Source organism: Rhinolophus hipposideros (assembly GCF_964194185.1).
Source record: "Rhinolophus hipposideros genome assembly, chromosome: 12".
Taxonomy (NCBI): domain Eukaryota; kingdom Metazoa; phylum Chordata; class Mammalia; order Chiroptera; family Rhinolophidae; genus Rhinolophus; species Rhinolophus hipposideros.
Window position 1 is genome coordinate 12204186 of NC_138058.1, and position 25072 is coordinate 12229257.

At 38.7% G+C, this 25072-nt stretch overlaps 1 protein-coding gene across 1 annotated transcript in view; it reads right to left on the reverse strand.

Moving 5' to 3' along the window:
- Positions 1-19465: 19465 nt before the first annotated feature.
- Positions 19466-25072, reverse strand: part of EDAR (ectodysplasin A receptor) — a 91881-nt gene continuing 86274 nt past the window's right edge. The window contains exon 12 of the mRNA XM_081068825.1: positions 19466-22246. Coding sequence (XP_080924951.1) covers positions 21924-22246 — 323 coding nt within the window. The 3' untranslated portion in view covers positions 19466-21923. The remainder of the gene's footprint in view (positions 22247-25072) is intronic.

Sequence of the window (25072 nt, forward strand, 5' to 3'; positions counted from 1 at the left end):
ACCGGCAGCCCCGTTGCCCAGAGCTTGCACTCTAACCAACTGAGCCACCCGTCCACCCACAAATAGATTTTTTTTATTGGTGCTGTTCAGAGTACATCAGAGAAAGAATTTTTGTTTTTTCTAGTTTTCTTTCCAGTAATTATTGCCAAAGTGTATACATACAACTTAAAAAATTTTTTACACTGAAGAATAAACAAAAATATCATAGTCCCAATATATAGAAATACCTCTTGCTGTAGCCAAAGATGAGTGAAGTATCCAGAAACAAAAAAATTCTATCAATACTTTAGAAAATAGTCAATGTTACGAGAACAAAAGAGCAGCTCTCTCAAAAGACAAAGTACCTAGAAATGGTACCAATAAGAGAATGGTTGCCAGATGGTAGAACAGAGTGGCACTTGAGCATGGGGTATTTAATGTTTCTGAGGAGATAGAACAAATAAAGCAGAAACGTTATTCAAAGATATATTTGAATAAAAGATTTTGGGGGCTAAGGAAAGATCTGCATGTACAGACTGAAAGACCTCATCATGTTCCTGAAAAATCAGTGAGAAACGGACTCCATAATTAGATATCCTGTAATTTAGATACATTACAATTATAATTTAATTATAAGTACTATAAGACTAAAGGCAAAAACAAACAAGCCAGTTACCTACAAGAGAAGAAAAATGAAGCTAGCCTCATACAATGCCAGAAGTTGACAGGGAACCATCCCCTCAACTTTTGAGAGGGAAAAGTTTAATCCAAGAATTTAAATCTGAAATATGGTGGTGTGAGGTGAGCCTCTGTAAAGCTCCCCTAGAATTTACAACTAATCGAACAACTATAACTCCACAAAAGACTCGCTGCACAGCAGACACACAAGACGAAGAGGCCCACTACTGAATTCACCTAAAGGTGGGGGAATCGCGCAAGCGGCGGAGGAAGGAAGGGAGAAGTGCGGCGATGGAGCCCCGCTGGTGCAGGACACAGAGCTAGCACAGTGCTCCGAAATCGCTGCATCCCGGAACTACCGCAGCTGCGGGAGAGGGAAGAACTCGGACTGCTAGGGCTCCGCTTATGGCCCACAGGGCTGAGGGGGCAGCATATAACACGGCTGAACCCAACGCTCACGGCACAGACCTCGGAGAAAAGACTGAGGGAAGAAGGCTGAAAACGGTGGTTTAAGCCCTCACTGCCGAGCAGAGAACGGAAGCCTTAGGCACGAGACTAGCCGCCCACCTTCCCAGAGCTCGCCTCACCCGCACCGGCCCGATGCTAGAAGCGGAACAGTAGCAGTGTCAGATCTAAAGAACAGAATATTTGCTGTTCTGAGAACTGGACCGCAGACACAGATTCGCAGCCCAACTAGTTCCAGCAAAGGGGAGGGAGCTGTGGAAGCGGGCCGGCTGTGGTGATGGTCGCCGCCATTGCTCTGCGCCACCTCTCACAACTCACCCCACCTATCAGGGTGGATCCCTGCAGGAGTAAACAGAACTGCGGAAAGATACGGACTCTGAATCTGGTGGAGGAAGAGCTTTGGAACTTCAAAAGCTCTCCGCATACCTGCAGGACACTGCGCCCTGTGACCCAGGTGAACTATTAACAGGAGAAGCCCGTCTCCCAGGGAATCCCCCCATTGTATGAGAAGCTGGAATAGTGCAGAGAAAACATAGCACTACTGTGTGAGAGGGAAAAAAAGGCTGCAGTCGGAGAGAAAATAAAACATTCTACCAACAAGTATTGGAAAACAAAAGAAAGACCTCTTCCTATCAACCTGTTGTAGAAGCCACTCCTGTAGATGTCTAGGAAGAGAAATAATAAATCAGTAATTACCATGAATAGCCAGGGCAACAAGACAGATCAGTAAGAAAGTGAAAAGTCTCCAGAAAAGGAACTTAAAGATACGGAAATATGTGACTTAAATGACAGAATTCAAGATTGCAGTTCTGAAAAAACTCAATGAGATGCAAGAAAACACAGAAAGGCAATTTAATGAACTCAGAAACGCAATCAAAGAACAACATGAGCATTTTACGAAAGAGATTGAAATTTTTAAAAAGAACCAAATGGAATTTCTGGAGATTAAGAACTCAATAGAAGAAATTAAGAATGAAATAACCAGCTTAGGTAGTAGAGTTGACCAGATGGAGGAAGGAATCAGTGACATCGAAGATAGAAACCTGGAAATTACACAGATGGAAGAAGAAAGAGACTTGAGACTTAAAAGGAAGTGAAAGAACTCTACAAGAACTTTCTGACTCCATCAGAAAGAGCAATATAAGAATAATGGGCATACCAGAAGGAGAAGAAGGAGAGAAGGGAACAGAGAATATATTCAAACAAATTCTTGATGAGAACTTCCCAAAATTGTAGACAGAACTGGATCCTCGAATCCAAGAAGCAAATAGAACACCTAATTACCTCAATCCCAACAGGCCTTCTCCAAAGCACATCGTATTGAAGCTGTCTAAAATCAACGACAAAGAAAGAATCCTCAAGGCAGCCAGGGAAAAGAAAACGGTAACCTACAAAGGAAAGTCCATTAGATTATCATCAGAATTTTCAGCAGAAACCCTACAAGCCAGGAGGGAGTGGAACCAAATATTCAAACTATTGAAAGAGAGAAATTATGAGCCAAAAATAATATATCCAGCAAAGATATCCTTTAGATATGAAGGAGGAATAAAGACCTTTGCAGACATTCAGAAGCTGAGGGAATTTTCTAATACACGACCTGCACTACAAGAAATACTAAAGGAGGCTATTGGACCACCATCAACAGGGACAATTTGTGGCAAGCAAAACATAAAAAGGGGGAGAGTAAAGGCCTGAACCAGAATATAGGAAGGAGAAAGTAAGTGTGCTGAAGAAAATGGAATACTCTAAATATCAAACTTTCTTTTACATAAATTTAAGGGCAACCACTCAAAAAAAATCCAGAACTGAAATATATACTGTAATAAAAGAAGAAACAGAGGGAAACATCATAGAATACCACCACACAGAAATAACAGACAACAACCAAAAGGGAAAGAAACAATGGAGACACAGCCTTACCAGAAAACTAAAGATAGAATGACAGGAAATCCTCACGTATCAATAATCATCCTAAATGTAAATGGACTGAACTCACCAATAAAAAGGCACAGAGTAGCAGACTGGATCAAAAAACTAAACCCAACCATATGCTGTCTCCAAGAGACACATCTCAGCTACAAGGACAAGCATAGACTCAAAGTGAAAGGGTGGAACTTGACACTCCAAGCAAATGGTACCCAGAGAAAATCAGGTGTAGCCATAATGATATCAGATGAAACAGACTTCAGGATGAAAAAGATAACAAGAGACAAAGATGGACATTTCATAATGGTAAAGGGGACTATACAACAAGAAGACATAACAGTCATCAATATTTATGCCCCCAATCAGGGAGCACCGAAATATACCAAGCAACTACTAACAGAACTAAAGGGAGGAATTGACCAAAACACAATTATACTAGGGGACTTAAATACATCATTGACAGCCATGGATAGATCATCCAAACAGAAGATAAATAACGAAATAGCAGCCCTAAATGTCACATTAGATGAAATGGACATAATTCACATATATAGAGCACTTCATCCTAAATCATCAGACTATACATTCTTTTCTAGTGTACATGGAACATTCTCAAGGTTAGACCATCTATTGGGACATAAAATCAGCCTCAGCAAATTTAAGAAGATTGAAATCATACCAAGCATATTCTCTGATCACAAGGCTTTGAAATTGCATATCAACTGCGAAAAGAAAGCAGGAAAAAACACAAATACATGGAGATTAAACAACATACCTTTAAAGAAAGACTGGGTCAAATAAATTAGAGGAGAGATCAAAAGATACATAGAAACAAATGACAATGAAAATACATCCTACCAAAATTTTTGAGATGCAGCGGAATCAGTTTTAACAGGGAAATTTATATCATTACAGGCCTATCTCAAGAAACAAGAAAAATCCCAAATAAGTAACCTCATGTTACACCTTAAAGAACTAGAAAAAGAAGAACAAGTGAAACCCAAGGTCAGCAGAAGAAAGGAAATAACAAGAATCAGAGCAGAACTAAATGAAATAGAGAACAAAAAGACAATATAAAAAACTTAATGTGACAGAGCTGGTTCTTTGAAAAAAATTAACAAAATTGACAAACCGTTGGCTAGACTCACTAAGATAAAAAGAAAGAAGACACTAAATAACAAAATCAGAAATGAAAAAGGGGAAGTTATCACGGACACCACAGAAATACAAAGGATCATCCAAGAATACTATGAAGAACTATATGCCACCAAATTCAATATCTAGAAGAAATGGACAAGTTCTTAGAAACATATAGCCTTCCAAGGCTGAACCATGAAGAACTGGAAAATCTAAACAGACCGATCACCAGTAACAAAATTGAGTCAGTCATCCAAAACCTTCCCAAAAGCAAAAGTCCTGGACCAGATGGCTTCACTAGTGAATTCTACGAAACCTTCAAAGAGGATCTAATACCAATCCTGCTCAAACTCTTCCAAAAACTTGAAGAAGAGACACTAATCCCTAACTCATTTTATGAGGCCAGCATTACCCTGATACCAAAACCTGGTAAGGACAACACAAAAAAAAGAAAACTACAGACCAATATGATGCAAGATGAATACAGATGCAAAAATCCTAAACAAAATTCTAGCAAATCGAATACAACAATGCATTGAAAAGATTATTCACCACGACCAATTGGGATTCATCCCCAGGGCACAAGGATAGTTCAACATCCGCAAATCCATCAACATGATACATCACATAAACAAAATAAAGGACAAAAATCATATGATTATATCAATTGATGCAGAAAAAGCATTTGACAAGATACGACATCCATTTATGATTAAAACTTAATAAAATACGTATAGAATGAAAATACCTTAACATAATAAAGACCATATGTGACAAGCCCTCAGCTAATCTCATAATGGTGAAAACCCGAAGCCCTTTGCTCTACGTTCAGGAATACTACAGGGCTGTCCCCTATCACCTCTGCTTTTCAACACAGTGTTGGAAGTCCTTGCCAGAGCAATCAGGCAAGAGAAAGAAATAAAAGGCATCCGAATTGGGAATGAAATTAAGTTATCACTCTTTGCAGATGACATGATGCTATATATAGAAAACCCTAAAGACTCCACCAAAAAGCTATTAGAAACAATCAACGAATACAGTAAAGTTGCTGGCTACAAAATCAACGTACAAAAGTCCATTGCATTCCTATATACTAACAATGAAATCTCAGAAAAAGAAGTACAAAAAACAATTCCCTTTGCAATTGCAGCAAAAAGAATAAAATACCTAGGAATAAACTTAACCAAGGATGTGAAGGACCTATATGCTGGAAACTATAAGACATTTTTGAAAGAAATTGAAGAAGACACAAAGAAGTGGAAAGACATTCCATGCTAATGGATTGGAAGAATCAACATAGTTAAAATGGCCATATTACCCAAAGCAATATACAGATTTAATGCAATCCCCATCAAAATCCCAATGGCATTTTTTAAAGAAATGGAACCAAAAAATCATCAGATTTGTTTGGAACCACAAAAGACCCCGAATAGCCAAAGAAATCTTAAGAAAACAGAACAATACTGGAGGTATCACACTCCCTGACTTTAGCTTGTACTACAGGGCTACAATAATCAAAACAGCATGGTATTGGCAGAAAAACAGACACATAGACCAATGGAATAGAATTGAGAACCCAGAAATAAAACCACATAAATAAGGACAGATAATTTTTGACAAGCTAAAAATATACAATGGACAAAAGACAGCCTCTTCAATAAATGGTGCTGGGAGAATTGGATAGCCCCATGCAAAAGAATGAAACTGAACTGTTATCTGTCACCATGTACCAAAATTAATTCAAAATGGATCAAAGACTTAAGCATAAGACCTGAAACAATACACTGCATAGAAGAAAACATAGGTACTAAACTTATGGACCTTGGGTTCAAAGAGCATTTTATGAATTTGACTCCAAAGGCAATGGAAGTAAAAGCTAAAATAAACAAATGGGACTATATGAAACTTAAAAGCTTCTGCACAGCAAAGAAACCATCGACAAAATAAAGAGGCAACCAACTGAATGGGAGAAGATTTTTGCAAACAGTGCCTCCGATAAGGGGCTAATCTCCAAAATATACAAGGAACTCATGAAACTCAACAACAAAAAAAACAAACAACCCAGTTGAAAAATGGGGAGAGGACCTGAAGAGACATTTCTCCAAAGAGGACATACAAATGGCAAATAGACATGAAAAAGTGCTCAACATCACTAATCATCAGAGAAATGCAAATAAAAACCACAGTGATATATCACCTCACCCCAGTGAGAATGGCTATCATCAACAAGACAAATAGTAATAAGTGTTGGAGAGGCTGTGGAGAAAAAGGAACCCTCATACACTGTTGGTGGGAATGCAGACTGGGCAACCGTTATGGAAGGCACTGTGGAGGTTCCTCAAAAAATTATGAGTAGAATTACCATATGACCCAGCAATCCCTCTCCTGGGTATCTACCCCAAAAATCTGAAAACATTTATCCATAAAGTGTGCTCCAATGTTCATTGCAGCTTTGTTTATGGTGGCCAAGACATGGAAACAACCAAAATGTCCTTCGATAGATGAATGGATAAAGAAGTTGTGGTATATATACACAATGGAATACTATTCGGTGGTAAGAAAAGCTGATATAGGAACATTTGTGACAACATGGATGGATCTTGAGAGTATAATGCTGAGTGAAATAAGTCAGACAGAAAAAGCAGAGAACCATATGATTTCACTGACATGTGGTATATAAACCAAAAACAACAAAAGAACAAGACAAACAAATGACAAAAACTCATAGACACAGACAATAGTTTAGTGGTTACCAGAGGGTAAGGGGGGATGGAGGGTGGGAGATGAGGGTAAGGGGGATCAAATATATGGTGATGGAAGGAGAACTGACTGGGTGGTGAACACGATGTCATTTATAGATGATGTAATACAGAATTGTACACCTGAAATCTATGTAATTTTACTAACGTCACCCCAATAAATTAAAAAAATAGTTATTGAGAAAAAAAAGAATTTAAATCTAGTGAAGATATCTTTCGTAAGGTGAAGACAATGGAAAGAGGTTTTCAGATATGCAAGTGTTCAGAAATTATATCACTTATGTGCTATTCTTGAGAAAAGTACTTAGATTATTCTAACCAATTTAGAGATGAAGTAAAATTGCGTTAAGTCAACCTCATTCCAAAAGACTAATGAACAGTGAAATCACTTAAACATAAATACATTGAAATAATTGTAAATCTGTTTTTAAAATGAAGTGAAATATTAAATTCTTCAAAAGGAAAACAATGGGAAAAGTAATAATTTATTAGTAAGTATTTGGGTACAACTATATTAACCAATGTTAAAACCTGCGTATTGATGGGACCCTGAGGTTGGAGGAGATGGAGGAGCTAGTAAAGAAAAGTGTTTTACATTTTCATTAGAAATAGAGTCAGAATGTTCCATTTCAATATTAACTTTGACAATTAGAAAAATAAGAATAAAAGAATGCTTTTCGAAAATGTCAAGGTAACTATTTAAAGCAAAATAAATATTCTCAAAACATTGAAGAAGAAAAAATATCTACAAAGATACATCAGAATGTAGAAAGCCAGGAACATATAAAGAACAAAAATATTTATTTAGGATAAATAAAAGAGGTTTTTAAAATTATAAATAAATTTTGTCACTTTGCTGATAAAATTTGAAAATCTGTGCTGATAAATTTGAAAATCTGGATGAAATTGACTATTTTCGGGGTGGGGGGAACTATAAAAATTATCTCAAGAAATCTGCATTAGAAAATCATTAAACCCTTTTATAAAATTATAAGACAATTCTTTTTAAAAGTGACATGAAGTACAGATGTTTTACAGGTGAATTGTTTTAACATTTCAAGGAAGAAATATTCGAAGCTATTTAAGCTGTTCCAGAATGTAGAAAAAGCATCCTAATTTATTTTCTAGTTAGCCTGAATCCAGTACCAAAAAATTAACAAAGAAAGAACGAATAAAATAGATTCAAAAGTCCTAAAGAATTTGGAACAAATCAACACCAACTGCATATTACAGAAATATTAATCCATGACAAAGTAATTTAGCATGCTTTCTAGCATGCTTGATTCTTGAACAACATAGGTTTAAATCACAGGTTTTTTTTAAATAAACATATGTCTTATGATTTTCCTTTTGTTTGTTTTTTTAACTCAATCTAGCTCTACTTTTCTCTTTGTTTTTTTAAAATTTATTTATTGGGGTGACAATTGTTAATGAAATTACATAATTTCAGGTGTACAATTCTGTATTACATCATCTATAAATCCCATTGTGTGTTCACCACCCAGAGTCAGTTCTCCTTCCATCACCATATATTTGATCCCGTCTTATGATTTTCTTTTCTCTAGCTTATTTCATTGTAAGAATACAGTATATAATACATATAGCATACAAATTATGTATTAATTGACTGTTTATGTTAATAGTAATGGCTTCTGGGCAACAGTGGGCTATTAGTAGTTAAGGTTTTGGTGAATCAAAAATTCTGTGCAGATTTTCAGTTGCATGGGGTGTTTGGCACCCCTAACCCTTGCATTGTTGAAGAGTCAACTGTACAAGGTTGGCTTTCTGGTAAGAAAGATATATTTTACATTATTTGTAGAGCAAAGGAGGAAAACTATATACTATTATATCAACTAAAAATAATTATATTCAACTTGGATTCCTGATGAAACTTGTTTAAAGTATGTTTAAAGGAATATAAGTCAGCAATAAATTCACTATGAAACACTAGCGACGTACCTATTAAGGTTAAGAATAATATTAGGGAGTCCACTAACCAACTCTATGTCATACACTTTGGGGTATTTAAGAAAGCATAACTTTGGTAAAGGAGAAAATTATCATTTGCAGATAGTGTGATTTCCTGGAAAACGAGGATTCTTAACAAAACTTCAGCAAAATGCCTAATTATAGAATATATAAAAAGCAAAGCCTTTAAATATTCTAGAAATAATTAATATTTCACTTACAGTACAAATAAATTTCTATAACTTAATAAAGTTTTATAAAATACCAATCAAACATAAGAAATGTTCACAAACTAAACAAGAGACTGTCAAAACTTGGCTGAGGGAGATCAAAAGAGACTTCTTGGAGACATAACACCATGTTCCTGAATGAAAAGACTTGATTTTGTAGGGATGTCAAATCTCCCCAAAATACTTAATACATTTCAACTGAAATTATTTCCATCAGTATTCCAAAAGAATTGTTTTTTGAATTTGGAAAAATCATTCTAATGCTCATATGGAAAAATAAACAGGCAAGATTAGAGAAGGTTTTTAATTTAAAAAAAAATTTAAATTATTGTTGATTTATTGGACTTGCCTGGAATTGCTAGCCATATTTTTTACATTTTTTTAATTTAATTTTGTTCTTGTTTTCAGTTACAGTTGACATTCAATATTATTTTATATTAGTTTCAGATGTACAGCATAGTGGTTAGACATTTATATAATTTATGCAGTGATCGCCCGATTAGCCTTGTGTCTACCTGGCACTATACATAGTTGTTGCAACATTATTTACTATATTTTCTATGCTGTACTTTACATCCCCATGATTATTTTTTAATTACCAATTTGTATTTCTTAATCCCTTCACCTTTTCCATCCAGCTCCCTAATCCCCTTCCCTTCTGGCAACCATCAGTCTGTTCTCTGTATCTATGAGTCTGTTTCTGTTGTGTTTGTTCATTTATTTTCTCCTTTAGATTCCACTTACAAGTGAGATCATATGGTATTTGTCTTTCTCGGTTTGACTTATTTCACTTAGCATAACCCTCCAGGTCCATCCATGTCATCACAAATGGTAAGATTTCATTTTTTATGACTGTGTAATATTCCATTATGTATATGTACCACCTCGTCTTTATCCAATCGCCTATTGATGGGCACTTTGGCTACTTGCATATCTTGGCTACTGTAAGTAGTAAGGCAGTGAACATAAGGTTGCATATATCTTTCCAAATTAGTGTTTTGGATTTCTTCGGATAAATACCCAGAAGTGGAATTGCTGGGTCATAAGGTAGTTCTATTTTTAATTTTTTGAGAATCCTCCATACTGTTTTTCCACACTGTCTGCACGAATTTGCAATTCCACTAACAGGACAAGAGGGTTCCCTTTTCTCTACATCCTCACCAGCACTTGTTGTTTATTGATGATAGCCATTCTGGCAGGTGTGAGGTGATATCTCATTGTGGTTTTAATTTGCATATCTAATGATTAGTGACTTTGAGCATCTTTTCATATGTCTATTGGTCGTTTGTATGTCCTCTTTGGAGAAGTGTCTATTCAGGTCCTTTGACCATTTTTTAATTGGTTGGTTTGTTTTGTGCTGCATCGTATGAGTTCTTTATAAATTTTGCATATTAACCCCTTATCAGATGTATCATTGACGAATAACTTCTCCCATTCAGTAGACTGTCTTTTTGTTTTGCTGGTGGTTTCCTTTGCTGTGCAAAATCTTTTTAGTTTGATGTAGTCCCATTTGTTTATTTTTTTGTTTTGTTTCCCCAGCCTGAGGAAATAGATCGGAAAAAAAATATTGCTAAGAACAATATCAGAGAGTTCACTGCCTATATTTTCTTTTAGGAGTTATATGGTTTGGGGCCTTACATTTAAGTCTTTAATCTATTTTGAGTTTATTCTTGTATATTGTGTGAGAAGGTGGTCCAGTTTCATTTTTTTGCATGTATGTGTCCATTTTCCCCCACACCATTTATTTGTTCTATAACAAAGAAGACAAGAATATACAGTGGGGTAAAAGACAGTCTAATATTAAATGACCATATAGGCATGGCTTTATTTCTGGGCTCTCTATTCTGTTCCATTGATCTATGTGTCTGTTTTTATGCCAGTACCATGCTATTTTGATTATTATAGCCTTGTAGTATAGTTTGAAATCCAACTTTTTTTCTTCTTTCTCAAGATTGCTGTGGTTATTTGGGATCTTTTGTGATTCCATATAAATTTTAAGATTGTTCTAGTTCTGTGAAAAATGCCATGCGTATTTTGATCTGGATTGCACTGAATCCATAGATTGCTTTGGGTAGAATGGGCATTTTGATTATGTTAATTCTTACTATCCATGAACACTGTATACAAGTATGCTTCCATTTATTTATATCGTCTTCAGTTTCTTCTATGTCTTATAGTTTTCCGAGTACAGGTCTTTTACCTCCTTGGTTAAGTTTTTTCCTAGGTATTTTTTTTAAATGAGATTGTTTTCTTAATTTCTGTTTCTCACACTTCATTATTGGTATATAAAAATGCAACTGATTTCTGAATATTAATTTTATACCTTCTACTTTACTGAATTCATTTATAAGTTCTAATAGTTTTTTAATGGAATCTTTAGGGTTTTCTATATATAGTATCATGTCGTCTGCAAATAATGACAGTTTTATTTCTTTCCAATTTGGATGCATTTTATTTCTTCAGGAGTCAAACACAGATGGAGTGAATAGAGAGGAAAGTCGAAGGTTTGAGCTGCCTAACAGACTTCCTGCAAAGGAGATAACTGGTTTGTAAACTATGTGAGCTAAGTTATAATTCAGCATCTCTCAGTATCAATCCTCTACAAAGATTTTTATTGGCTGTATTCTGATTAGTTTCTTGGGAACCAAAGTTGTTGTTCTCATTCTGTAGACAGGGAAATTCCAGAAGCCTTTGCTGACATAGAGAGTAGGGAGGAGCTGAAGCACCTGGCCTCGGAGCTAAGTTTTTCAAATGAGGGAGTTTGGCTTGGCAGGCACACCTTCAATTCCTGCGCCTGCACCCAGGGGTGGCATGTCTGGATTAACGGATGCCTGCTGTTTGAAAGAGAAAAAAGGAGGCCAAGTGGCCCTTCCCAGCTTGAAGATCTCAACTGTAGCTGACTGCAGTTCTGTCCTGCCAGGGTACAGGAGCTGTCCTCTGGCACACACTCGTTGAAAGGGGAGCTGCTTGGACAGCTGTGGCATGTTTACCTTGCTTGTCCGCCAAGACCATCAACTCGAATCTAATCAGTCTCAACTTTCACATATTTTTATTATGTGTACCTTTATCACAGATTCCTAAGTAAAGGGGTCTTTTAAATACACCGTCACTACATCAAAAAGCAAAGCAAAACAAAGTTCTCCTTTCCTCTCATTCTCTTCAGCAGTATTTTTTCTTCTATTTGCTGTTATCAGGCTTTTCAGAATAGAAACATTCAACATCTCGGAGGCTCATTTTTCTCACAAAGGATGTTCTAATTCAAATCAGGTGATGTGTTACATGCTCATTCTGCAGCCTCAAAATTAAATTGCTAGCTCATATTTATGTTTTTCAAAGTGCCTTTCCACCTGTTATTTTCTTTAAAATATACAAGGGAGATCAGACGTCATGATTTCTGACAGGTAAAGAAAGTTGAGCCCAGAGAACTTAAGTGACTTGCAAGTTCACACAATTTAAGAGTGAAACTGGTGAATCAGTCTGGCTTCTGGCAGGAACAGAGGGCACACTCAAGGAGGGTGATTTATGGAGGGACTATTCACAGAGGAATGGAGCCTAAGGTAAACCAGGAGAGCAGGGGAGGCAGCAGTTACCAGGTCCTGAGGCCAGGGGGCGCTGTGTAGCGGGGCAGCCTGACAGGGCCGGGACCTTGGGTGGAGGGATACCCTTGGCCTCCGGCTCTGCAGGAGAGAGCCGGAGGAATAAATGCCCTCCCACCTCCTGATGGTTCTCCCTGTTGGCCAAACTCAGCAGGAAGCCCACCTATGTCAGCCTCCCAGGCCCAGAGAATGATCCAACGGACCAACTAAAGATTCCAGACAGCTATTGAGGCTTTAACTGGACATCCCGAATCCTGTCTCTTTTCATTAAGCCAAAGGCTTCTGGGGAGAGTACTGTACATACACCAGGCTCTGGAATCTGACACACGCAGGTCCCATCCCAGCCTTCACACTGGTTGTGTGACCTTGGGCAAGTTAAATTTAACCTCTGTAAATCTTCATTTCCTTATCTATATGTTAGGGGTAGTACACACATTTAACTCTGACATTATGCTGGAGATTGAAGAGGTAGTAGCTGAAAAACAGTTGGCCCAGTGCCAAAGAAATGCTCAAGCAGTGGATATTCTTATCAGTGATCCCATCTTCAGTTTACATAACTTACATAATACAGCCATTGAGATTTTTTTCCTGTTCGGTTTCATATCAACTGGGTGCTACAGATTTGCTATGAAATGTTTTTAGAGCTTCATATAAATAACCAGACCTGTGGTACAAACTCTTATGCAAATTTCATGGATTTGAAAGCTGGATTATACCTTCCTTGCTGGTGGTTCAGCCCACACTTCCCCATTTGTGGAACCTCAGCCTGCAGTGCCCAGTCTTTGGGGTCTGCTGGTTCAGTTCTCTCCTCAATCCCAGATTCCACACTGGGAACCACTGGTCATTACCAGCCAGAGTCGGACTGGGTCTGGCTTAAAAATGAACTGGGTCTCGGATTGGACTGGGTTCAATTTATAAACTAGACTAGCTTGGGTCCAGGGGTGGGAACAGCCAGGCTGGAACTGCATTTGTGGCTCTGTACTGTGGCCACATGCTGGTAACTGACCTCCTTACCTGGCCCTGATTTGGGTGCCATCTGTGTCCTGCAGGTTCCGGCAGATACATAGACGGAAGCCCAGGGATATCAGCACAACTTCAGCGTTGGACAGTTCATCCTCTTGGCGCTCTGCCCTGCCATGCTGCCCCCTTTACTTAGGACTGTAGGTGGAAGAGACCCCTAATTAGTCCAGTTATTCCTTCAACATCATGTTTTGCATCTAATTGTTATGAGACAGATATTATCACAATTGTTTTGCTCTCAGCTCGCATTGGCTTTTTCCTTTCCATGCCTAAGGCAACTAAGCTACTCTTCCTATGTTTCCTCCTCCTGAGCCTGTGGCCTCCTGCTTCCATCCCTTTCTGAGCTGTGTACCTTTCCTATTTCCAGGGAACTGCTTTGTGTTGGCTGCTTGCTGAATGCCTTCCCTAAGAGGTACACATCCATTTGCCTGTTTTCTCCCTAATCTAGAGTCTCTAAGGTTCATTTGGACTGGTGACAAAAATTTATATTAATAAAGTTCACTTATTTAGATTTCAGATTATAGGAAGCTATTTTTAATCTCTAGTTTTAGATTCCTTTATCACACATCAGACTTTTTTCTTATATGACACCTCTCCAAGAATTTGTTATCCTTTTGAATTGGTAGTCTCCATATTTAATTTTTTAACTCAATTTTATCCATTTCATTTTGTTGAGATTATCTTTTTAATGTACCTATATTTCATAAAAAGTATATTTCACTTGACTTTCCAACTTGGAATTTTGGAATTAATGGTTCTAATACTTTAGAACCTCCTGAGGTACAATTCTTACTCTACCAGCTTGGTAATTTAAGTATATTTGTGGTTATTTACCTTAGAATCCACTTTATCCTGGAAATATATTAATGAAATATATTAGACTGAGCCAGTCCCCCTGACTTGGAGATTTAGCCTAAGTAAATAATTTCAAAGAAGGAATATATATTAAAAGTGTTTCTAGCAACGTAATTTATGATAAAAAAATTCCCAGAAACAAGTTGTATATCTATGGGTACTAGAATATAAAGTTTGCTCGTCTACTTGAGGGAGTATTATGCAAACATTAACATAATAAATTCAACAACTGTCTAGATGCATAGGAAAAGTTTAATGAAATAGTGTTAAGTGAAAAAAAGAAAACCCATAGTACTGTATATTCACTGTGGATCCAGCTACATATAAATTTTTATTTTAAGAGAAAAGGCCATGTATAAGTTTCTTGGTACAATAAAATGATTAATAAGTGCCTTCCCACAAAAGTGGCCAGCACCTGGGATGTTGCTGGTGTTGAATGGTGTTTCTGTGAGCTTGGCCCTTAGCAGACAATTGATCTGGAAGATTCCCTGGCTGGAGAAGCTTCAGAGCTGAGTCACACTTCTACACATCTGGGAGCTTGGACTTATGAGGTAAGACTTGGTGAAGATTAAGATTAGTTTGGCTCAGTTACAGTTTTGCGCATCTCTAACAATGTGGAATCTGAAAGAGAGGGCCAGAGGCTTGGACTAATGCAGAAAAATAAAGATTTTCAAAAGTCAGTATCAAGAGCCTTCTAGAATATGAAGAATTCTCACTGAAGAGTGAGCTCTGGGGCAGTGGTATTTGGAACAGGATGGTCTGGGTTAAAACAAGGAGCAGCAGTTTGGCTTCTAGTCCTTGGAGAGCCAGGTCATGCTGCTAAGAGTAATCTCTGATTCCAAGGAAGAAAGAACAACAGAGGTAATGCTGTAGTGTGCGACCTTGTGAAGACCAGGTGAGTCACTTTTCCAGTCTTTGATGTATTGTTCCCACTTGATCAAAAAGAGGAAGCAGCAACCATTAGCCAATATCTGAAGGAAAACCCAAATAACCCTTATTTGATTGTACTTTAAGATGGTGAATGCAGGTGTGGAGAGGCACACCAACCTTTTTTCCCCCAGTGTGTGCTTACCTCTTTGGACACCATCAAATTTGAATGTGGGTCATATATGACTTCATATCACATCTAAAGAGTAGTGTTTATTGGAATTATTCTTTCCAATGAGCTGCTGTTACTAGTGTGTATATGATTGTGTCATTGTTGCTCTTCCTGTTGAGGAAAGAGTGAAGATAAGGAATATATAGAGTCATTTTAACTGAGCTGCTAAAATTATTAACATTATGAAGGTTGAAGGATGAGGAAAGACTCCATTCTTGTTCTAACTAGCCTGGGAACTTAAACTTGCTAGCCCTGAGTCAATGCCTAAATATACCTTCAGATAACCTTCAGCTAGCCCTTTGATTATCCCCCGAAGGACTCAGGTATACATCTACCTGGCATCCATTACCCAGAACACTGGAGGTGACCAGACCTCCTGGCACCCATCTTCTGGAGCACGTGCCATCCATCATCCAGACTGACTCACATTGACTGATAATTGTCCTGACCAATCCTAGGACTAAGAATGCAGGACCGATAGTTCTTAAGAATGTACTTTTTACTATAAGAATTTTTAACTTTTCTTCTTTGGTTTTTGCCCAGTTGTGTTCTCAGTTTGCAAACTCTAAGACCCTTGAATAAATCTTTATCATTTATTTCTAGCCAAAGCCTCCAGACTCTTAGAGTTCATCACACACTGTTTTATTTGACATTAAATAAGGATCACATGATTTGATGATGGAATTAAAGAAATACTTAACACACAATCAATTCCCCTGGAGACCAGTTCTCCATAACGGGGGCCAATGCCACACAGAACTTGTAAGGGGTTACACTTTAAAAGCCCCTACTAACATCAAGGGGGGGTTTGGGTAACTTTCTTATACCAGTCCTGAAGCGTTCACTGAGTAAAGGCCAACAGGTATTTTTAACTTGAACTCTAGAAGATGTAATGCAGACTGTTTTCTGATGTGCTGCGGTTTTGGACTCTCTTTTGTCTGTGTGATATACTAACCTTTGAACTGCAGATGAGTCAAAGGTGTTTGCTTTGTTCTTAGTTATCAGCATAATTTAGCATCAGTTATTTATAATGTTCAGGTAGAAGGTTTTAAAAACCAATCCAGTGTCTGCATTACAAGAGGCCCCTTTTACCTCTCTTCCTGCAGGGTGGGTGCCATTAGTTCAGGGTGGAGCCACTCCAGGGCCTGGAGGCATGGGGCTCTTTCAGGTTTAAGGCTGCTGGTTTCCCCTCTGGCGATCCTGCTGCTCCTTCTCCGTTATCACCACCATGGACAGCAGCAAGACGTGTGCCAGCGTTTTCTTCAGGTGAACTGACTTCCTTCTCTCCTACACTGGTGTCTCTCTGAATAGTAATATTTCTCCTAGTAGTAATGATTGCAAGCCTTATAATCATCTTTCCTACCTGCATTTTATTTAGAAAATTCTTTGCAGTTAGCTTATGAGCTTTTCTCCTGTCAAGATTAGATAATAATAATGTAATGATAGCTAACATTTATTGAAACTTATTATGTGCCAGACAAAGTACTTTGTATTTATTACTTAATTTAATTCTCACAACAATTCTAAAAGCAACTTGATACTATTATTCCTATTTATAGACGAGAAAACTGAAGCATAGAAGAATGACTTAAAACTCTCTTAAGTCCCAGGCAGGTGACTGTGAATGAATAGGAACATTTCCCTGAGTGCAGAGGTTATCCTGTGTAAGTGATGCTGATCAGAATTATGAAAACAAGATTGAAAAGAGCATGAATTACCTTGTTTAATTGGAGCCAATAGGTAACTTCTAGTTTGAGTGACAGGCTAAGTTTGGAGTGACTCTCAGGAAAAGGGTTTTAAATCTTCTCTATTTTTGCCCTCTGGTTATCTCTCTACTGGGCTTTTATTGCTTTCCTTTTCTTTCTTTCTTTTTTTTTTTTGAATGAAATACCTACAAAACTTCAGCAGCTCACGAGGTATTAGGGCACCAGAACGTATAGCTGAGGACTCCTCTTACCCTCAAAGTGGCTTTTCACAGCAGGATTTGTGCTGTTTCCAGGTTTTCTTAGTTCATAAAACACTGCAACATACATGGGAAGAAGTTCCAGGATTTTAGCTTTTTACTAAGAAATGCAAGATGTATTTGAAGGGCTTAGTGCATTGAGGGAAGCAGCAAAATACAGCTTAGGCACTGGTTCTGCACAAAGCCAATAGCTCATTTAGGCTTCTGAAGCCATTGTTTCGAAAGTGAATGAGTCACTAGAAATGTTAAAAAAAAAAAAAAAAAAGAAAGAAAGTCTGAGCAAAGCCCTGAATACCTGTCCTCCAATTCAAACTGGAGCTCGTGTACTGCCACACCCGCTCTGAGGCTGGAGGTGGCGGAAAGCAGGGCTTATCCAGTTAGACGGTAAAGCTCTTGTTGCTGAGCTCCTGTAGACTGGTCCATCCTCCTTTCTCTCAGTCCTCAGCAGGAGGGCAGCCCTTGCTTATTTTACATTTTAGCCACACAAGAAAATAGACCCAGCTGACTATGGGTCTATTATGGGACTATGGGACCCTTACTGACTATGAAATGCTTTGACAGTACTTCTGCTGGTGTTACATTGTGATATTCCACAACCATTTACATACTTAGCGTGTTTGGCACAACAATGGCCCTTCAAAGACTTCCACCTCCTAATCCCCAGAAGCTGGGAATATGTCACTTAACATGGCAAAGGAATTTTGCAGTGATGATTAAACTAAATATCTTAAAATGGCAAGATGATCCTGGATGACCTGGGTGTGCCCAGTGTAATCACAAAGGTCCTTATAAGGGAAAGAGTGAAGCAGGACGAGAAGGAGACGTGGTGATAGAGGCAGAGGTTGGAGCGCTGTGATTGCTGGCTTGGAAGATGGAAGGGAGCCGCAAGCTGAGGAGTACGGCTGGACTCCAGAAGTTCGGAAAGGCAAGAAAACAGATTCTTCTTCTAAAGTCTTCACAAGGAACACAGCTCTGCTGAAAACTTGACTGTAGGACTTCTGCTCTCCAGAATGGTAAGATCATAAATGTGTGTGGCCTTGAACCACTAGGTTTGGGGTAACTTGTTACCGCAGCTGTGGGAAACTCACATACCTGTGGACGTTTGCATTATGTGTCCCAATGTTTCACCTGCCGCGCTGTGACTTTGCAGTGCCTCATACGGGTAGGGTGGGATCTATTTCCCTACCCTTGACTCTGGGGTAGCCGTGTGACTTGCTTTGGCCAATAGAATGAGCTACAAGTGATGGGACGCCAATTCTGAGCCTAGGCCTGAGGAAACTTCCTGTGACTGTGCTCATTTCGGTGCTTCTGTCATTGCCATGAAGGCGCACCTGGCTAGATGACTGGTTTGAGGAAGAGGAAGGAGAGGAGGAGGAGCAACAATGGAGCAGAGCTACCCCAGTTCCAATGCCCCAGCAGGCAGAGACCCCAGCTGAGCCCAGCCTTAGTTGCCTAGGACCTTACTGTCCTCTGAGCTATAATAAGCCAATGATTGTTGGTGTAAGTCACTGAGTGCTGGGGCAGTATGTTACCTATGTAGCAGTAGCTTAGTGAATCAGTGCCTTGTAAACTAATGATGGCAACTTGGAAAGCAATGCCCCAAGTGGTTTTTACACAATCTCATTGTAACGCTCACTTCTGTTGAGTGACATAAAATTTTAGGCAATTCATATCTGGCTGGTCCCAATCCTACAGTCTCATCACACACAGGGCAAAAACCAGGAACAGAACGACCAGAACCTTATCCACTCCCTGCCTCCCCTCCCCAAGAACTCATATTGTAGCAGTCTGTAGTTCTCCTTTTTATTAGTTTGTTTATTGAAACTGTAAAATAATAATAAGTTATATATACAGAATTAGACAAAAAAATTGACAAGACTTCATTGACTACGGGCCACAGCTCTAGCCTGGGGTGTTTTCTAACTGTTTTTAAGTAGAACAAAATATTGACTGTCTCCATACAAAATGGTGGGGTGGAGTCCCAGCTTTGGTCTGTGATAATCATTATGGTCTCAATGGATTTGAATTCCATATGTAGACTAAAGCTTATCAGAGTAAATGTTGCTGGGCATGGTCTCCAAATAAGTAAGTGACAAAGGAATGTGTACTTCTATGTCTAACTAAAAATGGCAGGTTGAGAGTCAATGAAACGTGGTCTGATGCTGGCTGGACCTCTGGCTCTAGAATTCTAACAACGTAAAATTAGGGACACTCCCCCCAGGGTAGAAGGCAGAGAACAGCCACCCCTGCTCCTTCTCTGAAAATGTTTTTCTAAAGAAGTTGCAAGCTATTATCCCGGAACAGCATGCTCATCACAGGTGACATTTGCAGTCTAATCAAGGGGGAGATTCTCATAATGATCACAAAGCAGAGGAAAGGGGCCCCACAAGGTTTCAAGAGGAATTAAAAAAGGTGATTAAGTTTTGTTGTGGCATATCTAACTCACAGGATATACCAGATGCGTTCTGACAAACAGCAGCAAACAGACATAGGAAATGATGAAATTAAATATTCAGGACCTAATTAGGATCCCATCACAGTATGTTCTACATTCATTGGTGGGAAATTGCTTGTTGGCTTTAAACATACGACTGATTGCTTCCCCCAAAGCATTTGCTCAGTCCTACAACTTGTAATTGAAAAACAAAAAACAAAAAATAACGTTGCTTTATTAGTGAGAGGCTGATTTTAATTTAGTAAGAATCACAGTCAGACCTGTCCTTGGGGAGCTCAGCAGTGCGCTCCAAACTAACCCCTAGTGCCATCATTACCCTGCTCCCAAGCTCTTGGCAATTGCAGGTGCAGTAAGAGAACTTACCAAGAACCACGTCAGTTTATTAACTTTATTTCTGAATGTATGCCAAGTAATTGCAGTGACTGTGAAACCTCCAGATCCGAGCGTTTCCGTTTCCATTCCCATTTTCCTTGACAACTTACTGTATTGACTTCCATAGAGCACCTTGAAGACCTGACATTTCCTATAGCTCCACTTTCTTTTCCCGTGATGAAGCTTACTTTTCATCACGTGCTTACTTTTCCCGTGATGATAGAATCACAAATTAACCTCTCATTTGCAGCGGATAAACTGAGGCCTAGGGAGGGAGAAGAAAGCAGCCCAGGTTGGCACAACAAGAATCAGGTTCCTGGACCCCAAGAAGGCTCTTCTTATACAGGGAGCTGCACTTTCCCTGACTGGCTCAGAAGGACAGACTCTGAAACCCTCACATCATGCGTCTCGTCCACAAGTTTTAAACACTTTGGAAATTTAGAATTATGCATGGATGAACTCTTAGGAAGTCATTTCCCTTTCTCAGCAGAGCTGACCACTCATTTCTCTTTAAAGCAAAAACAGTATGACACGTAATTTAAATGGCTTGTGATCTTTGAGCACGGCTGCCCCCAAAGGGTCAAATCTGCCTGAGAATGAGAGTAGAAGACAATTCATGCATAATACAAAACCACTGGGCTCCCAGGTCTAAGACTCATACTGTAAATGAAATTGACTACAGCACAGGTCTACTTGATTGGACAAATACATGCCTTGCGTATCATGACATAAAGCAGGCTACAAAGTGAGCTCTTCCATTAGTGACTAGAAGGGTTGTAGGAATATGGATGGCCTCAAGAATAAGCAAAGTTATCCTAATGAAGTCACTTGTACTGAACCTGAAACAATACATTGAGTGGGGTATCTGCATTTTGTAGCCATTTTACCAAACTTTTGAGCTGTTTCTTCACGAGGATGCCTCCTTCATCACTTCAGTGGGAAGCCATCTCCCTCTCTTAGAACTTTTATTACATTTCCTTAGAATCCCCTCATTCAGGTTGTTTGACATCTTCTAGCAAAGTGGTTTGTGGACATACCTTCCGTCTCTCATTGGGTTGTAAACTCCTTAAACAGGGACCAGATTCTTCACCTCTGTCATTCCCACATTGTTTGGTTCATTTGAGTACCCAACAGTGTTCCTTGCATGAGACAATGGCAGGTGGGCTGGCTGGATGAATACATATTCATTTCATCTGGTGAGGTGCCAGTGGGTAGCTGGGAATATCCTAGCTTTAATCTTTCGTCTTTAGTTAGACTGGAAGACAGACCTCATTTCCTCTTGTTCCCTGGAACAGCCTAAGGCATACGCTGGTGACATAGCTGAAAAAGCCTTGATTCTTGGTAGTCTGTTGGCACCACTTGAAGTTCCAGAGCCCCCATCCTTTGTGCATCCCGAGAAAGACAGTCCACAGGTATGTTCTTCAGGATGTAGTGGGTACCTGGGAGGCAGGTGGCACGACCCCAGCCCACTCCAGTATGTCTGCGCACAAGGACTCCACAGCATCCAGCCGCTCGATTTGCACCAGTTTTGTGAGCAGCTCTGGGATGCTGTAGCCTGCTGTGCTGATGCGGTCAAAAAGCTGCAAGCCATCTGTCATGCCTCCAATCTCATCCCTCTTTAGTCCAAAACTCTCGGCGAGGTGACGCCATGTTTTCACAACGGCCTTCTCAGAGTTGTATGTGGAGCTGAGCATTCGGCTCGTCTTCTCAAGACAATCAAATGGCAGCTCCGTAGGGCTGAGACCTGTGGAGATGAAGGGGCACAGTCGGGCATTGCAAATGGCCGTCAACAGAAGCCTAACACTACTAAAAGTATTTTTTAAACTTTTAAAAAAAATTGTAAAATAAAAAAACACTGATGCAGAAAATCATACAAAATAAATGCATAGGTTAAGGCGAGCAATATCTAGGACTTTGGCAGCTGTAGGAGAAGTCTCTTCACGAACTCTAATCCCAATAATACCTTTTCTCCTCCTAGGAAAATAACCTCCATTTTGACTGTTATAGTAATCCCCTAAAGACCATTTTCAGCAGTCACCAAAGCCTTCAGTACAGCCTATCCTTAATAGAATAACCCTGCCTTACTTGGAGCTGGGCTGAGAAGGAGGTCACGGGGCAGTACCACGTCCCTTTATGGGGACAGTAGTCACCTTTATGAAAGGTGCTCTCAAAGACAGCCCAAAGTTGGTGTTATCTGAGCCAAGTCACTGGTTCTCAGACCTCACTCTACATAAGACTCCCCTAGGAACATTTTAAAAAATTGATATATTTCCACTTCTGGAAGATGGAATAGACATGTTTTTCCCTATTCCTCCTGATAAGTAGAACTAAAACCCCTGGAAAGTATGTACAAAGCAAACATAAGAAAACTCTGCAAAGTAGAGAAAAAGGAAGACTGCTAGGGCCCTCCGGACTGGAGCAATGATACAGTGATGAGTTTCTTGGGTTTTCTTTTGCTGCATCATCCAAAACATGGAGCTGAAGAGTCCAGTAATCCAGACACAAACAATAACACAAGTAGTCCAACAGAAGCCTGCTCTCTCTTTTCCTGGCTAAAGCAGTAGGAAAAGAGAAGCTTAGCAAGAAGAAAACATTGAGACAGCAACTGCCTTATTATAGCTGAACACCACAGAAAAACTGTGGTCCCAATCCCACCAAGGCCAGCAAAACCTGAATGGGGAGCCTTGGTGTCTGCCCTCATAGGCTGTAACATTGCACCAGGGTGGTGTCAGGGAAGGCCAAGTAGAAAGCCTGGACTTTCTTATCATCAGCTGGTAACAAGCCTCCCCACCTCCATGGAGTCAGTGGAGACTACCTGGAGAAACAGATTCCCACCTCTCAACCAGCAATAAAAAGGAGTGACACTTGAGTGTCACTGAAGGCTGAGTGGGAACTTGAACATCTACCTCCACCTGGCAGTGACAAGGAGGCACCTCCTTCCCCTGACATAAGAGGTATCATATGAAACTAGGTACGACAGAAGGTTTAAATAAGATCCAAAGTCTCATAATGTGACATAAAACTGTCCAGGTTTTAATAGACACTCACTCATCATACCAAGAACCAAGAATATCTCAAATAAATAAAAAAAGATAATCAATAGATGCTGACACTGAGATAACAGACATGTTAAAATGATCTGACGAAGATTTTAAAGCAACCATGATAAAAATGGTTCAATAGTAATTGCAAACATGCTTGAAACAAAGTTAAAAAAAAATCTTTTGCAAAAGATAGAAAATATAAAGAAGAACCAAATGGAAATGTTAGAACCAAAAATTATAATAATCAAGATTAAAAACTCAGTAGATATGCTCAATGGCAGAATAAAGACAGAAGAAAGAATTAGTGAGCAGGATAGTAGAATAGAAATGAAACAACAGAGATAAAAACAAACTGAAAAACACAGAGCCCATGGGACCTGTGAGGCTATAACAAAAGATTTCACATTTGTTTCATGGAGTCCTAGAAGAAGAGGAGAAAGAAAGTGGGGCTGTTAAAAGAAATAATGACTGAAAACTTCCAGACTTGGAAAGCAACAAAAGCCTACAGATTCAAGAAGTTGAGAAAACTCCTAACAGCAGAAACCCAAAGAAAGTCATATCAAGACACATTATTTATTAACAAACTTCTGAAAACTAAAGATGATAAAGTCTCAAATGCAGCCGGAGAAAAACAACAACTTACCTACAGGAGAAAAACAATTAGAATGGCAGCGGATTTATGATCAGAATCCTGGAGGCCAGAGGGAAGTGGCACCGTGTTTTCCAGTATTAAAAGAAAGAACTGTCAACCCAGTATCCTGTACCCAGTGAACATATCTATCTTTTAGGAATGAAGAAGAAATCATGACATTCTTAAGATGAAGAAAAACTAAGAGAATTTGTCACTAGCAAACCTACCCTAAAAGAATTACTAAAGGAAATCTCTAAACAAAAAGGAAATGATAAAAGAAAAAACCTTGTAACATCAGAAATGAACATAGTAAGCAAAATTTGGATAAATACAATAAGATTTCTTTTCAAGTTTTCTGAATTATGATGGTCAGTTGAAGCAACTGATATAGTTCTAAATATATGTGGAGGAACTATATGAGACAATTATAAACAGAAAGGACACACAGGGAGGTAAGGTTTGTATACTTCAGTCAAGCTAGAAAAATAATGACAGCAGTAGACTGTGATAAGTTATATATATATATGTATATATATATACATATATATATATATATATATATATATATATATATATAATGTAATACCTAGGATACTACTAAAATAGTTATGGAAAAAGTTGCACTCAAAACACATCAAATGCCTGACTCTGGGTGGTGAACACACAATGGGATTTATAGACGATGTAATACAGAATTGTACACCTGAAATCTATGTAAATTTACTAACAATTGTCACCCCAATAAAATTAATAAAAAAAAAAAACACATCAAATGCACCACTCAAAAAACATCAATATGGGCAGGTTGAAAGTAAAAGAATGGAAAAAGAAATATCATGTAAAAATCAATAAAAGGAAAACAGAAGTGGCTATTACATCAGATAAAGTAAACTTC